General features: G+C 32.6%; 1 protein-coding gene across 1 annotated transcript in view; it reads right to left on the minus strand.

Moving 5' to 3' along the window:
* LOC135847333 (protein Skeletor, isoforms B/C) overlaps window positions 1–17,247 on the minus strand; it is a 76,006-nt gene extending 58,759 nt beyond the window's left edge. The window contains exons 1-2 of the mRNA XM_065366805.1: window positions 17,144–17,247; window positions 16,555–16,753 (exon numbers count right to left, since the gene is read on the minus strand). Coding sequence (XP_065222877.1) covers window positions 16,555–16,618 — 64 coding nt within the window. The 5' untranslated portion in view covers window positions 16,619–16,753; window positions 17,144–17,247. The remainder of the gene's footprint in view (window positions 1–16,554; window positions 16,754–17,143) is intronic.
* Between the last annotated feature and the right edge of the window lie 46 nt (window positions 17,248–17,293).

Consider the following 17,293-nt stretch of genomic DNA (forward strand, 5'->3'; position numbering starts at 1 on the left):
AACTGGAACTTCAAAAATCTCGTGGTAAGTACCTAAAATTATCGACAGGGTGCCCAATAAGCATCGACTAAACTTATAGGTCCCAAAGTTCATTTCTGGCTTTTCCAGAATGATAATTCCTGGAGAAATTTCGAAAATCTCTGGAGGCTCCAGAATGGTCCAAAATTAGTAATTTATGAAGTGTGGGAGTTGAGTAGGAGGAATTATTTACATTGGTTCATTTTGTTTCAAAAAATTATATTTTCATGAAAAAGTTTTAAAATCATCTTTGAAAAACAAATATTTTAAATTTTGAAAATTTTCAAAAATTCTTCAAAAATCCAAAAATTAACTTTGGCTTTTAAAATTTTGGTTGCAGGGGGTTTTATAGGACATGATCTTGCGATCTAGCTTGTTTTCGTTAAATCGGAAAGTGTCAGTTTAAAAGGTTCCCTTATACCTTTTTTCAATGGTTAAGAACTTCCAGACTTGACATCCATTTCATGGGCACCCTGTAACCTACATTTGGAGACAACTTCTAAACTCATAAATCAAATCAAACTAGGTACGTTATTTTTTAAATTCTACTTCAAAAAGGGGGAAAAAAGATTCAAGTTGGCAAATTTTTTATTCAAATTAAAATTTAAAAAATCAATAAAGCAAATTCTTTCACATCCCTACACTCAAAGGGGGAAAAAAGAAAAGAAAAAAAGAGCAAATGAAAAACCGTGGTTAAATTGGCACATCTATTTCCATCTCGAAGTCGAACACAATATTTGAAACATCACTGACGTACGAGCTGAAAGTAGGTAAATCAACACACCTACTCTGAAATATACAAGATAATTAACAGCATGGCTCATTACCTCGCGACAAAATCTTCCAAAATTCCAATATCTCGCGATATTTGCACGCTGCGCTGTAACATTCATTCGTCGTCGCGAAGCGAATTTCATCATCAATTTTTCTCTCCTTAAATGACGAAACGCTGCTTTCGTTATTCGACGGAGACGTAATGACATACGATGACAGGCAAAAAAAAACCCTCTTTTACAGCTGAATACTTCCTCGGGATCGCTTAGGAGATTTTCTTTTTTCAGTACCTATTTTTTGAAACGAGTGAACGTATATAATATACATAGCGGGGTGGTTGGTGGTTTGATTGTTATGAATGATAAGGATGGTTTGGTTTGTGATATATTCAAAATGACGTAGACCTAAAGTGCCTAGAGCAGTACCTAGATATAAATTTGAAATCGATTTTTATTTCTTTTTATGAGGTATTTCGAGGTTTCCGTTTTATGCAGAGAGGTGTCGAAGTTGGGAGAAAAATATTCAATTTAAAAGAGAGTGAGTTACTTATTACGTCGTTAGTTTTCAATCACCATTCAGGTATCGTTTTAAGAGATCAAAAAAAAATCAACATGTACTCAAGGCCAATTTAAAAACATGCCCTGTTCAAAGCTTTCAAAAATTATAAAAATAAAAAAAAAAACTTGAAAGCAACCTAATGAAAGTTTTTTTGATAAACAATAACCTCAAATAGAAAAAAATACATTTATGTTAAAAAATTGCGTAGGTAACATTGATCAACATCAAAATAACATGATAATTTTACCAGAAATTAAAGGAAATCAATACTCTGTATCATTAAAATTTATCAGAAAGTTGGTTTGAAAAAAAAAACAGGCAAAATTGAACAAAATTTTGCAATTTTATTACAATTGACTTAAAATTTTTTGGACTGTCATTTTTTTTTTGTCATTGAAACTATTGAGAATACCTAAAAAATTATAAAATACCTATTGAAAAATTAGAGAAAAACATCAGAAAAAGTACCTAATTAAAATGACAAAAATCAATAATCAAAATACCATGCTAGAAGTTCCTCAACTTTGCGGACCTGCCGATTAAAAAATATCGAATTATCAAACCGGAAAAATCAATTTATGATAATTTCGAATTTTTTTATTCTAATTTATGATCGACTCTAAAACTGATCATGATTAAGAATTGATTAATCGAACACCAAAAATCAATCAATTGGACGCCAAAAATCGACTTATTTGCGATTTTTGATTCCTTATGAATTATGATTAATCACGTTCGAAATGAAAAATCGATTTTAACCTCTAAAATACTTTTCTCCGGTCAAAACAAAAACTTAACCATGATCAAATTCGAATAATCGAACTTGGAAAAACGATTCATTTTCGATTTTCGATTCAATATGAGTACCATGTTCAAAATGAAAAATTAGATCACTCGATCAAAAATTGGCCATGATTGAAAATTAATAAGTCAAACTCCAAAAATCGATCAATCGGTCGTCAAAATCGATTTATTTGCGGGTTTCGATTCCGTATGATCGATTATATGTTCGAAATAAAAAATCAATGGTACCCTCAAATACTTATGAATTTTCTTTCGATCAAAAATTGATCGTGATCAAAATTCAATTAATCGAGCTTCAAAAATCGATTCTTTTTCGCTTCTATATGATCGATCATGTTTAAAATGAAAAACTAATCTTTTGATCAAAAATTTACCGTGATTGAAAATCGATTATATATCCATAATCGAACTTTAAATTCAAACTCCAAAAATCTATCAATCGAACCCCAAAAATCGATTCATTTGCGATTTTTGATTCCAAATGATATGAGCGATAATGTTCGACACGAAAAATAAATTTTAGTTTCAAAATAACCTTCCCTATCAAAAATTGATCCTAATCAAAATTCGATCAATTGAATCTCAATAACTAAATCATTTTCGATTTTCGATTCCATCGTGATCGATTATGTCCAAATTAAAAAATCAGATCTCTTGATTAAAAATTGACCATGATTGAAACCCGATTAATCAAAATCCAAAAATCGATCAATCGAACCCAAAAATCGATTAATTTTTGATTTTAGAATCTATTTGATCGATCATGTTCGAAATGAAAAACCGGTTCTGGCCTCAAAATAAACGTCCTCCAATCAAAAATGAATCGTGATCAAAATTCCAAAAATCGATTGATCAAACCTTAAAAATCGATTAATTGAACTCCAAAAATCGATCAATCGAACTTCAAAAATCGATTAATCGAATTCCAAAAATTGAATAATCGAACTCCAAAAAATCGACTAATCGGACTCCCAAAAAACCAGTTGATCGAATTCCAAAAATTGATTAATTGGACTCCAAAAATCGATTAATCAAACTCCAAAAATCGATTAATCAAATTCCAAAAATTGATTAATCGAACTCCAAAAAATCGATTAATTTGACTCCCAAAATCGATTAATCGAATTCCAAAAATTGATTAATCGAATTCCAAAAATTGAATAATCAAACTCCAAAAAATCGATCAATCGAATTCCAAAAATTGGTCAATTGAACTCCAAAAAATCGATTAATTGAACTCCAAAAATTGATTAATCAAATTCCAAAAATTGATTAATCGAATTCCGAAAATTGATTAATCGAACTCCAAAAAATAGATTAATCGAATTCCAAAAAATCGATAGATCGAACTCCAAAAATCGAATGATTTACGATTTTTGATTCATGTGATGTAGTGTTATTACGTATGTTCAAAAATGTTTGTTTTACAAAAATTGACCGATTAATTTTTTATTTCAAAATGATATCTCAAAAACGGATCTTTCAATTTTAGATTTCGATCATAAGAAATGATTGATTAATGCAAAGATGGTCGGAAGGTGAAAATTCATCAGCACGTAAAATTTTAAAAGCTGAGTTTCGATTTTTATTATTAGATATTTTTTTTTTAAATCTTCCAAATTGATTGATGGAAGTTTTGAGTGATTTTGGAACCTTCAGCAGATTTTGTAAATCTTCAAGTTTTTTCAAAATACCGCGTCTTTGAAGACTCGTCTTTCCTCTCCAAGATCACCTTCGAAGGCAGCATTTTTTCTGCGAGACTTTAAACTCAAAACAAAGATCTCCACTGAATTAGGTCAAAATTCACGCAATTTTTTTCGCAATCCGCCTTAATCTACTCAGCTGCAAAGCTTGCCATCTGAACAAATGAAAATCAAATCGTAACACCTCAGAAAAAACCTTCCTTTCTCCTTACCTTTTCTATCGCATATCATCACACAAAAATCTCTATTTCTACCACCCAGTAAAAAAAAAATCACTACAAACAATACCAACCTCGAACAAAAAAAAAAAAGATACCAACCACATCAAAAACTATGTACCTACGCACAAGCACCACGAAAAAAAAAGAAAATTCTACGACGAATAAATACACTCGTACGTATATCATCTCAACTTGGAAATTATAATTTTCCGGTTGATTTTGCCACCAGGGAAATGTTTGCAGACGATTTTCATTTCCAGTTTTCTCTATCAATATATATATCGCCGAATGTTACTTACTTACTTACTTACTGGGTGATAGAAATTATTAGAGAAACTATGATAGCTAGAAAGCTCAAACTTGGGGTGTGGAAAGGTGTGGATAACAGGTTGTCAGGAAAAATCTAAAAACTTTGAAAAGTTAATTAGGAAAGCTTCTAGAGCGAGTTGAAAGTTGAGAACTTATACAGCCGAATCCAGTAAAACGACGTTTTGGAACGTTTAGGGATGTTCAACATGTCATCATGCACTAAAACCGGTTTGGTTGGCGAGTATTCTGTGGCTCTTTCGCGAATACCTGACTGTGGTATCTCACAACAATACAAAAAATCGCCTCTTCCTCTTCACCCTACATTTGATTTAAAGCATTTCATGATACAATGTATATTTTTTTTGCCGTTTCCAAACACTCTACAACACCAGACACATGCATCAATGATATGAATAAGACAATAATTAACAGCCAAGCCTTATTGTACACAATTTCCACGAAAACCAGATCACATAGGCTTACATACATTACATACCTACATACATGTATACATTATGCACCAGTAACTCTGAATTTGCATTTCGAAGGAAGGAAGGGAGGGAGGGGGTGAGTTGGGAAACACAGAAAGGATAGATAGAGATATTAGATACATCAGATTTTAGAATATTTCGTCTGCATTTTAAGAACTTGAAAAAACAATGTTTGAAATCTTATTCATATTGAAATAGATTTTTACTTATCACTCAAGAAAAAAATCATTAAAGGGTGCCCCTGTTGTGATAAGTGAATAATTCGGTGATGAGATATCGTGGGAAATTGTAAAATAGGAAAAAACATGAGAAATTGATTCTCAAAATGAGAAAAAAATGCATGAAATTTTGATATTTCGACCAAAAAAGTGAGAAAGTGAAGAGATTTTGAGATTTGAGTGGCTTTACTCTTAAAAAAATTATAATAATATCGGACCATTTTTTATACCAAAGTTTTAAAATTAGCAGTTGTGATTTTTATTTTTTCCTCACTTTTTTCTTTTTTTGTTTTTTTATTAGTAGGTACTTTTTTCGTAATTTTAATTTCAAAAAAATGGGAAAACCAAGGGAAATAATATCATGAATTTTTGTCGGAAAAAGTGGGGAATTTCCCGCTTCTAAAATCGAAGATAAGGGGGAAAATACAATTTTGATATCCCATCACTGAGTGAATAGGTTTTTTAAAGCCCAAATTTTGAAAATATTCATATGTTCAAGAATATGTTATCAAATTAATAAATCGCAGAGTATCTTTTGGGGAACCAAAAAAAAAAAAAAAAAAAATAGAATTTTAAACTTCTGTGGTGTATAGAAATAGGGAAGGTGAATTCGTAGATTTTTTACAAATTTCATGGACTGTATGCCAGGCAAAAAGCCGAAAAGAAAATAATTTTAATCTGCTATTACTTTAAACCTAAAAGTGGTGCAAACCAAAGTACATAGGTATTTTTTTTCAAATTTTTTGAAGTGGTGGACCTCGGTCAAAAATCCAAAAAACTTATTTCTTGAGGGTTCTTTCATTTGTTTTCGAGCTTCTTAGTTACATTTTTTATGACTGTATGAAAACAAGAGTAAGAGGCTTGAGCAACGTGAAGATCAGGCGAGCAGCCCGAGCGAAGCGAGGGCGCGAGCTGTTGAGTGAAAGGAAGAGGTAAAGCCTGAGCGAAGCGAGGGCCATGCGAGCAGCCCGAGCGAAGCGAGGGCGCGAGCCGGGGGTTGGAGCCGCGAAGCGGCTCAGGGGGCGTAGCCCCCTAGTCCGGTAATATTTACCGTTAGTTTTATCCCGTCGTCGTCGTCGTTGTACTGGACGGATATACGAGTACAAAAGCTATGAAAAGGCATTGATGAAGATACAGTATGTTTTTCATATACGTACGAATTCACTATTTATAAAGAAACGAGTGTTGGGAGGAATAAATTTATGATGCGAAACTAAACACGTATAATGATTCTACTGGGACTTGAGAATATCTTCAAAAAGATACAAATTACTTTTTAAAAGGGAAAAACATTTCGCAAATCAACAAGTCAACTCGGTAGGAAGTATATAATCGTGTAGGCGTATTAAATCTAACGCTAACAAATTGATATGAATTTCATTTTCGGTATAATCGAAGGAATTTCTCCCTTTTTAACAAGCTCCATAACTATATCTACATACATACGGACAGATTTGTTGAAAAATAAATTTATAATAAAATAAAATGAGATAAAAATCTATACAGCTGTGGATTTCGCAGATTGCTTTAATCGTTTCAAATGAGCTAATCATGTTGTTTAAAAAAAAATAAGCACGTCTCTGTTGAATACAAATATACCTGGACCTATCCAGCCAATGCAAATAATCCGAATCGAATTTACATTCCATAATTATATGCACGACAAGCGCAAGCGCATCAAATGTAATTACGTAAAATTCACCAAATTCAATGACTACAAATATCTAATTAATCTACGGATGGAAATGAAACACGCTGCGGTTAAGTAGGTAAATCTGGTGTAAAGGACACAAGATAGGTATATATTTGTATACCTATCTGTATAGCTGGATAGCTCTGTGCATAGGCTAATTCAACAATCTATGAGTGAAATTCAAACATGGTCGGAATTGGTGGTCGCGATATTCGCAAATCCCAGGTCGCAGGTACCTAACTACAATATTCGTAATAAGCGATAATATCATGGAGAAGTGAACAACCGCGGCGTGGCGGCGAGTATAATGACAGAAATATTATTAACCATATTCCCACGGACATCTTACATCAATTGCATTGTACTTTATGTATATAGTATATGTATAGGTATATTATATGTTTTACTGGTATTTAAACTTTCTCTATTACAAACCAAGTTCACCTTTACCTGTTGCACTCGGTACTCACTATACTCACCTATATGTCCGCGACTCCGCGAGTTTATCATCATCGAAATACAAAATACGAGTAGGTAACAACCGAATTGCAAAATTATACGACGAGTATTATTACGTGCAAATGTACTGCTAACATTAACATTACTCGCCAAAGTAATAACTTTCATTGCTAAATTGAATTTTTTTTTAACGATACGATACGATGCCATCTACATTTCAGGTGTAAACATACCTACAGCGTTGAGATGTTTGTTTATTGCAGGTGTAATTCCTTCTAGATAGAATAAAATTCATTTTAACGTAACGTAAATTCAGTTAGCAAAGCGAATAGCGATCAAGTACGGTAGGAATTGATTGTTTATTGAAGGTAGGTATTAGGTCTATTTTACGACGATACTCGTAGAATTCACGAGGAATTTAATCCGAGAGATGAGAGAATTTTTTCCTCGACTTGTAAAATGTAAGTATAAGTACGTATAGCTCTAGCTATGAAGAAGACTATCATTGAACCGGTTTTTGGATGGAGAATGGTTTCGGAGAAATTCGATGGAATATTTTGAAATTTAATGTGTAAAAAATAAAGAACTTCATTTTGGGCAATTTTTTGGTATGAATGATTCCGCTGTACGAATCATTTATCTTTTTTTTTTTTTTTAAATAACTCTACAAAATTTTCAACTTTGTATTTCAAAACTAAATGAAATTTTAAATGATTTTCACGATATTTATTTTTAAAATGTTTATTTTTATTTTTTAATTTCAACAGATTCAGTGGTTTTTAAAACCTTTCAAGAGATTATTCTCATAATAATCGAAACTTTTAATGAGTATACAGGGTGTCCGGAGAGTGGATGTGAATACTTCAGATTTGGATACAACCGGGTATGACTAACAATAAGAAAAAAGTTTATGTGAAGGTGTGGCCTATCTTCAAAATTGAAGGGGCAAGATACATTTTCAAAATCAGAAAGCCAAAATCCAATTTTGACTATTGAGGTTTCGGTAGTACCTACTTTGAAAAATGAACAAAATTACCTATCGTGACTTTTTGCCCAACTTGCAAATTGAAGGGGCTACAAATGATTTTAAATTTCAAAAAATCACGATGAAAAAAATAAAATTCGGGCCGGGCAGCGCTAGTATCGCTGCTGGACTTAGAATTTGACGAGGACGAAAACGTGATATTTGATATTTGACATAAATAAAATTCGAAGTTTTTCAGAATGATTTGTATTGAAGAAACTTTTGTGTGAATCGATGTGTTCAAATGGACAAAAACAATCAACAAACACACTCAAATTCAACTGAAATTATATATCAAAACATTCTCGTATCACGTTTTCGTCCTGATAAAAATCAAAGTCCGCTGGTGCGACAGTGGCGCTCCAAGCGGATGCCCGGCCCGAATAAACGCGGAAATGAATACTACGTCAAAAAATGAACAAATTTCGTTATGATCATTTTTTTTCTTACTCTAAAATTTAAAAAGTTTTGGAAGCTCGAAAATTGTAAAAATTAAATTTTTAGCAAATCGAAAATTGTTGAGCTTCAAAAACTTTTTAAATTTTAGAGCAAGAAAAAAATGACCATAACAAAATTTGTTTATTTTTTGATGTGGGGCTTCAAGACTAACCTGGAAAATGCGAATTAGGAGGGCCATTGATATCAAGAGGGCGGATCAAATTTCAGATGAAATTCTATTCGCGTTGAGCCTCTCTTCCTCCTCTTAATCTGTTACCGAAATTGATACATTTCTCAGTGAATTGTTTGTGAGATTATTAAATTTATTCAAGGGAATCATTCGTGAACGAATTGATTAATTTTTTGAAAGAACCATTCGCGAACGAATTGATTAGTTCTTCAATTTATGAATCAATTCGTTCGCGAATGGTTCATCGATTCGTTCGCGAACGAGTCACTTATACGAATCAATTCGTTTGCGAATGATTCACCAACTATTAATCAATTCGTTCACGAACGACGGAACGAGTCACTTATACCAATCAATTCGTTCGCAAATGATTCATCAACTATTACCAAATTCATTCAAGAATGATTCTTCAATTCGTTCGAGAACGAATCACGTATACGAATCAATTCGTTCGTGAATGATTCACCAAAAATTATGCAATTCGTTCGCGAACGGTCACTTATATGAATCAATTCGTTCGGTTCGAGAACGAGTCAATTATAAGAATCAATTCGTTCGCGAATTATTCACCAACTATTAATCAATTCGTTCGCGAATGATTCACTAACTATTATTCAATTCGTTCGCGAACGAGTCACTTATATGAATCAATTCGTTCGGTTCGAAAACGAGTCAATTATAAGAATCAATTCGTTCGGTTCGAAAACGAGTCAATTATAAGAATCAATTCGTTCGCGAATGATTCACCAAAACTTATTCAATTTGTTCGCGAATGATTCACTAAAAAATTTAATTCGTTCGCAAATGGTTCATCGATTCGTTCACGAACGAGTCAATTATACGAATCAATTCGTTCGCGAATGATTCATCAACTATTAACCAATTCGTTCACGAATGATTCATCGCTTCGTTCGCGAACGAGCCACTTATACGAATCAATTCGTTCGCGAATGATTCATCAAAAAATCAATCAATTTGTTCAATCGCCAATCGGTTGTGAGTGATTCGATTCAATTCACTTAGCTTGAAAACAGCCACTCTTGAATCTCTACTGTCTGACAGCAATACTCAAAACCTTAAACTCCTTACCTTCCTGAAAGAAACCGATCTGTACAACAAAATCTAAGTAGTTCCAAATTGTCTCCACGTCTCTAGCCAAAAGGCTGTACACGGCGTGGTTAAATAAATTGAAAAAAAAAAAAAAGATCAAATTCCTATACAACAATAGGTTTACAAAAACCGAATTAATCGTAAATTAGGTAATTGATCCGTTTGCGAACGATTCACCAAACAAACAAATCAAATTTATTTAATCACTAATCGTTCGTGAATGATTCGATTCGATTGTGAACAGATCAACTGCTATACAAATGTTTCAAAAAAAGTGAGTCAATTTGTTCGTAAAAGATTTTTATTTGAAGAAAAGTCGATTTTCTCGCGTATAATGCGTGAGTGTTTTTTTAATGCACTTTTGAATCGACAATTGGAAGTTTTCGAAATTTATTATTCGAGAGATTAAATAATTATGTATCATGATTTTTGCTATGAAAATAAATTTTCTTTGCTGCCTTCGACTGTGAGATTCCTCAAATTTTAGTTGTCATTTTCTTAAAATTTTAAATTTCTAAAGTAAAAAAAAAAACAGACCGAGCGAAATCTCTCGAACATTTTAAAATTCGTGAGGAAAAAAATCACTTTTCTGGTCTTAATATTTTCAAAAGATTTCAATTTTGAAATAGAGAAGCAATTTTGACGCAAGCGAAGCGAGGGCAAATCTATTATTTCATTTGAAGAGTGATATTCCAAAACTCGCTTTGTCCATTTTTATCAAAGTTGGGTTTTCAGTGGTACCTGGTAGATGAAGTATTAACTCACATTCCTACATCATCAACCTACCAAAATGAGGTGTTAAACTCACCTAAATAGCCAATTCACTAAAAATTTTTTAAAAAATAATGTTCCAAAACGTGCTTTGTCCATTTTTATTGAAATTTTTTTCAGCAGTATTTAGTGGATGAAATATATACCTACCCTCCTACATCATAAATCCACCCAAATAAAGTGCTAAGCTCGCCTAAAAAGCCAATTTACCCGTTTAAAGGGAAACTATTTTTCCTCTCTCCTGAAAAGTTGTGAAAATGGACAAAGCGAGTTTTGGAATATCACTCTTCATTTGGTAAAATTATGTGGCAATTTAAACTTTTAAAATCTTGTGATGAGGCTCCAGGATCGCTCAAATAGTTTGAAACTGTTCTCAGGAAGGGGGAGGGGGTGCTTGAAAATATAATGCCAACAAAATTTCCACTTTCTAGGTTACTTAATTTGGCAAAATTTTGATTTTTTCACATTTTTTGGAAAAAAATTTGATTTTTAAAAATTTACCAAAAATTGAAAAAGTAGCATCTAAAACTTTGGCTGGCGATGCATTTTTGAATTTTTTTGTATGTTTTTTTTTCTTTCACTTACGACATCGCCCCAGTTAGTTTTTCTATTTTTATCGCAATTTTTCACAAGGCTTCATCAAATTTCAGGGGGGGGGGGAATATGAAATCCACTCTCGTAGAGACTCCTTAAAACCCTGCTAGGAAGGTCGAGAGTTGAATTTTAATGGTTTTCTAATCTACAGTCATAGAAGGAATGTATGAAAATTATTGAAGAAAAATCAGGTATTCGCCTCAGTTGGCCGTTTTTCTCTTTTATTTTTAATGCAACAATGTAAATAGACCAATAACATTCAATAGTCAGTATACCTAACATCTATTCAATTTATCTCTTGAACTGCGGGCCACATGGCGAAACACCTACAGCACTTTTCAAACGTGTTAATTTTTATCACAGTAATTAAAACTAGTACACTCCAATTATTCAATTACTCCAAAACTTGATTCAGCTAAGAACGCTACCTGCATCATTTTTTTCACGAGTCTTGATTAAAAAAAAAAAAAAAAAAAACCACCAGCATAATTTAAAGCTTTCATCATAATTATTTCTTCTATCGCAATGAACTGTTTAAAGATATTCCAATCTTCACAGTTTCCTTTTTTTTTTTTTTAGCATACAATTAATAAGACCGAATGTAGGTAGGTAGGTACCTACTAGGTATTCATAAATAAACGTTTCGAAAATAGGTATTATCGTTCTTCAATGCTTTTATACAAGTTAGATACGTAGGTACTTCGAAAGCTATAATTGGAGTAAAAAGAAAACCAAAATATTCAATAAAATACACTTTTTTTCAATTTTAAAAACCCACTTTCGTAGAGAAATTATTAAAATGTAGGTAGCTCATACACCTTCACTTCACCTGTTGGTAATTGTATTTCTGTAAATGCCATAAAGTCGCAAAAAATCACGAATACAAATAAACAAAATAATTGCACTGTTCGCCTACGAAACGTGACTTCGCGCGTCATTCAAAACGTTATTTATTTACACCAATTTAGCTTTTCGAGAAAAGCTTTAGTAAAGCTCGAGTTTTTTTTTATCGCACCCAACGTAGGTGTTTTATTCGCAACGCTCAAAAGGTATTCTAAAATTACTTCCAGACATTTCTATGCATAACGTGGGTATTTTTATACTTCACCGATAAAACGAACGGAGAAAAAAAGTAAAAAAAATTCGACTTAGCGGACAAACCGCGTATACAAAACGTGTAAAACGGTTCGCGAGATGCGGAATTACACGTTTAAAACCTGTTTAACACGTTGGATCTTCGAACAGTAATTTACTCGTAAGTCGAATATACTTTCATCAAATACGTGTTTTGACTTTTTCCTCATTGTTTGTAAAAAAAAATGCAAAAAAAACGCGCGCGAGTGAAAATTAAACAATCAGTTTTGCGTGATGAAGTGTCGAGTATTACGTAACACGAGCGTAATTACGGTATTTTATAGAAACACTTTTTTTATTCATTTTTTTTTTCAACCGAAATATCATAATTGTATACAAACTTTGGTTTCGTCGGATGAGAACGCAATTAAGAATTGAAGATTTCCGACGCGATTATTACAATATCTGTGTGCCTTCTGCGGATTCCAGATTCGATATTGATAAATCGATCGTGATAAATCGTACTATTATGGTCGAATTTACCTATTTTTTTCGTAATTGTGTCGGAATATGGTTTTTTCTCGATTTCGTTTTTAAAAATGATATTAAGGTCGTTTTTATTGGGTAATTTGATCTATTCTTTATACTGTTGTGTATGGGAATTTTAAGTGAAGGTATGAAGGGGAAGGTTAAAGTCATCGAATACCTTACATTTATACATGTGAATAATAATAAGTTCACACCTTCAGACTACATATACGAGTATGTCGGTACCTACTTGATTGCTTAAGAAATATTTGGAGAAAAAAACTTTTCAAACTAACGTAAAGTATATCTACATATCATTTATGAATGAGAATGCTATCTCCTATCTTCATTCGTCATTCATTCCCTCCCCACCTCGATTGAACTATTATCGTAAACACGTTCAAAAATACGATTTTTGGACTTTCTATCACCCTCAAGTAGAGCCACTGAGATCTTAAAGGAGCCAAGAGTAAATACATTTTTGGCCTTAATAAAAAAAATCAACTCATGAAGAATTGATCAAACAGAACATAAATTAATACGAGTAGTACTTTCTCAGTAGGATAATGATTAGATCAGATCAGATCCAATATAGTGGAACCTTAACCGAATTTTTGATCAGATCAGATCAGAATTTTGATCGGATTAAGTAGAACTGTTCAGACCTAATCAGATCCAATCTTCTCCTCCAGGGTCTGTAATTGACGATTCTCTTAATTTTTCAAGCCTTCGAGCCTTCCAGAAAAGGGAAGTCTTAAGCTACTTTACCCCTTTGACCTTCATTCTCGACGACTCAGCTCTCGAGTAGAAAATGGGAAGAGAGAGAAAAGTTATCGAGTACTCATATCACAAAATATGCAATAGTGTTGAAATTCAATGTTGAGTAAATATTTTCTGAACAACCAATACCTACCTATCGAAATCAAAATGAATTCCATTGTTTGAAAGGTAATTGACTTGAGTACAAAGACGCTCCTGAAGTGTGTGATCGACGGTTAGCACACATAAGTCGTTACAGCATCTGAACGGAATTCTTGGCATTCGTTATTGAAAGTTGAATGTTTTTATGAAAAAATTCTAGCTTTAAAAATTGGGCTTAATCTCGAAGCTATAACTTGAAATTCTAAAAAATATTTATATTTTGGGACACCTCTCTTTCAAAGCACTGCTCGTGATTCTGATCTTATATTTTTTTGATCCAATCCCTTTCACCCCTGCAGTTCTCACTGAGAATGCTGACCTGTGGAAATTGGAGGCTGAAACATTTTGGATAGAATATTCAAATTTTATTTCATCACAGAAAATCGATTTGGTGGTGGAAGGGGGGGGGGCGTGAACTTTTTTGAAAAAAAATTAAATTTGAACAAAATTGTATAGAGTATTACCTACTTAATTTTTTAATCAGTAGATAATGTTGATTAATTTTTTTCAATAATGATTTGTTTTTGAGGTATTTTGAGCTGGAACTGGCTGGAGGCTCCCAAAAAGTCAAATTGCGATTGTTTTCAAATCGAGTGATCTTGTAGACACACCAAACAAGATCTTGCCGGAAAACTCGATCAATATGACCACCTTTTAAACCTTTTTTGAGAATTCAATTTTTTAAAATCTTTTTTGTAATTTAAAAATTGGCCAAAAATTTACTTTTGGACTGGCATTCCTGGAATTTTACAGTAACCACGTATAACAATCTAAAGGGTGTCCAATCAGCATCGATCAAAATGATTATAAGTCCCAAAGTTCATTTTTGGATTTTCCAGAGTGAATCAAAGTTTCTGGAGAAGATCGTTGGAAGCTCCAGAATAATCCAAAAGTAGTAGATTGTTAAAGTGTGGGAATTGAATTGAAGAAATTATTCACATTGGTTCACTTTGTTCAGAAAAATTTTTATTTCAAGAGAAAGTTTGAAAATTGACCTTAATATACAGCTTTTTTGAATTTTTCAAGTTTTCAAATATTCGTCAAAAATCTAAAATTGGGATTCTGGAACATTTTCTTTTGATTGTTCCAATCAGAGGGTTTTAGTTCAGAATATTCTCTTGAATTATTTTTTTCTGGGTGCATTTAAACTCATAAATTAAAATCTCCATGAAATTTGACCATGATCATTTGAATTTATTTTAACAATACAATCCATCCTGATAAAATGCTTTTGTTTTTCTTCCCCTTTTTTCAAAAATAAATAAATAAATAAATAAAAATAACTTCCTCTTTTACTCTGATTTTTTTTCTTTTGTTAAAACTTTTCAATCAGAACACATTATGAAATTTTAAAAAATTTTAAAATCGCATGCTTAATTACTTCTGTATTTATGTAGGTAGTTGATTTATGACCATAAGATGACACGTACACAAAAAAAAATCAAACGCATTACACCTAATTTATTAATTTGCTTCAAAAACCATGTAAGTAAGTTGATCATTATGGAGGATCGCGAAAAAAAAGTCTCTGGATTTTGACCAAATTCAGCAAAGACTTTCATTATTAGTTACAAATTATTCAGAAAAATGTTTAGCTCCGGATGTGCCCTAGGAGAAGAGAAATGCGCCCTCAACGAGGGAGCATTTTCAACAAAAATCGTGGTTTTCGCTCCCGTCGGTACTCAACCTGTTTTGGAGAAAATTGCCCAGTCCAAAATGAAAGCATGCTATTGCCTTCAAAATTCAAGACCACTTTTGAAGTTCTACTGAGAGGTTAAGCAAATCGCTTATTTTTGAATAAATTCGTGTTTTGAAAAATTTTGCCTTCACAGATATTTCGCATTAATTGTGCCAAAATTTCGAAAGATATCATTCTTGAAACTGGGGAAATATTTTGGAACGCAGTGGAGCAAATTTTTCAGTAATTACTCATTATAGGTAATTATTGCCAATTTCAAAAAAAATAGAAATTGGCTATTTTTTTCGAATTTTCGAAGTTGGCAATAATCACCAAAACATTGGCACCACTGCGTTCCAAAAATATTTCCTCACAGTTACTCTTTGAGAACCCATTTATCCCCTCCAGGGGCATTTCCGAAGCTTAAAAAAATTCTGAGTAACTTTCAACTAAAAGTGAAGATTTCTGCCAAATTTGGTCAAAATTTGCCAACTTTTTTGGTGGGGGGGGGGGGACAATTCACTCTATTGATCATTTTTCAAGCTTTCAGCATCAAAACAATTCGCCATGGAAAAAATGAAATAAAATACAAGCATTCTTCAACTTCTTCTACTCTTTAACTATAGGGGAAAAAATGCAAACATTTTAGAATTTCTAACCACTTTCTTTTCATTCTCTGCTCACCTCAACTTCGATTTTCTCCCTTCTTGGAGCCAAATTCAATCCCACATAAATAAAAAAAAATTGAACTTATCGTCGATGCAAAACATCTAATAATAATTCACAAATTCGCTTCAAAAATAAGCGAAATGTTCTCGCTTTAAAAACCCAAAAAATAAAATAAGCTCTTTAAACGCATTCCGGATTCAAAAATCAGTTTTTGAGAACAAAATTCTGCGATTCATATTTCAAAATATTCTTATGGTAAGCTAAGTACCTACATAGTAAGTACGTAAGTAGGCATTCAGATTCACTTACCGATACGAAAAGCTATATTCAACGAAAGGTATAACTGGAGTATGAATTTCTTGAGACGAGGCATTTTCTATTGGTGAAAAAAAAAATTCTACGCCGACGTTCACATTCGTATGAGATTGAAATGATGATGGGTTCTTGTTATAAACGACACTATTTTGCGAGATTTTACGACGGTATTCATTCGTTTCGGTACGGTTATCTGAAATTAGAAAATTTATGGTGAAATTCTTAGTCAAGTAATCAGATACGTAGAACAATAGTTTATCGACGATTGATTTAGGTATACTTAGATTCTTAGGTAAGCAAATACCTCGATATTTCATCACAAATTAAGAAAAGTGTATAATAGATGTGTAAATAAAATTGAAACGAAATTGAATAATGACTTATTTCGTGATACGTTAGAAGTCTGCGAACTGGTTCAACCGAAAGCTAAGAAATTTAATTATTTTTTCGGTATTTTTCTAATTTTAAAGCACACATAATCACAAGATAACTTAAAATCACATTGCCTAATTTTTCTCAAAATTGACTCGGATCGTGGTTAAAAATTTTACGAAACCCTCACGTACAATTACACAACACTTACTTGATGATTAAGCACCGAAATTTTGGCGGGCTTCTGCGAAAACAACGCGCAAAGACTCGTCGAAAGCGAGTTCGCGACACAACTGTACGTATCACATCTCTCTCTCTCTCAGATGGCAACGCTTCGCGTTCCCTCGCCAACGGTGTAAAT

This window comes from Planococcus citri, chromosome 5, assembly GCF_950023065.1.
Source record: "Planococcus citri chromosome 5, ihPlaCitr1.1, whole genome shotgun sequence".
In the NCBI taxonomy this organism is placed as follows: domain Eukaryota; kingdom Metazoa; phylum Arthropoda; class Insecta; order Hemiptera; family Pseudococcidae; genus Planococcus; species Planococcus citri.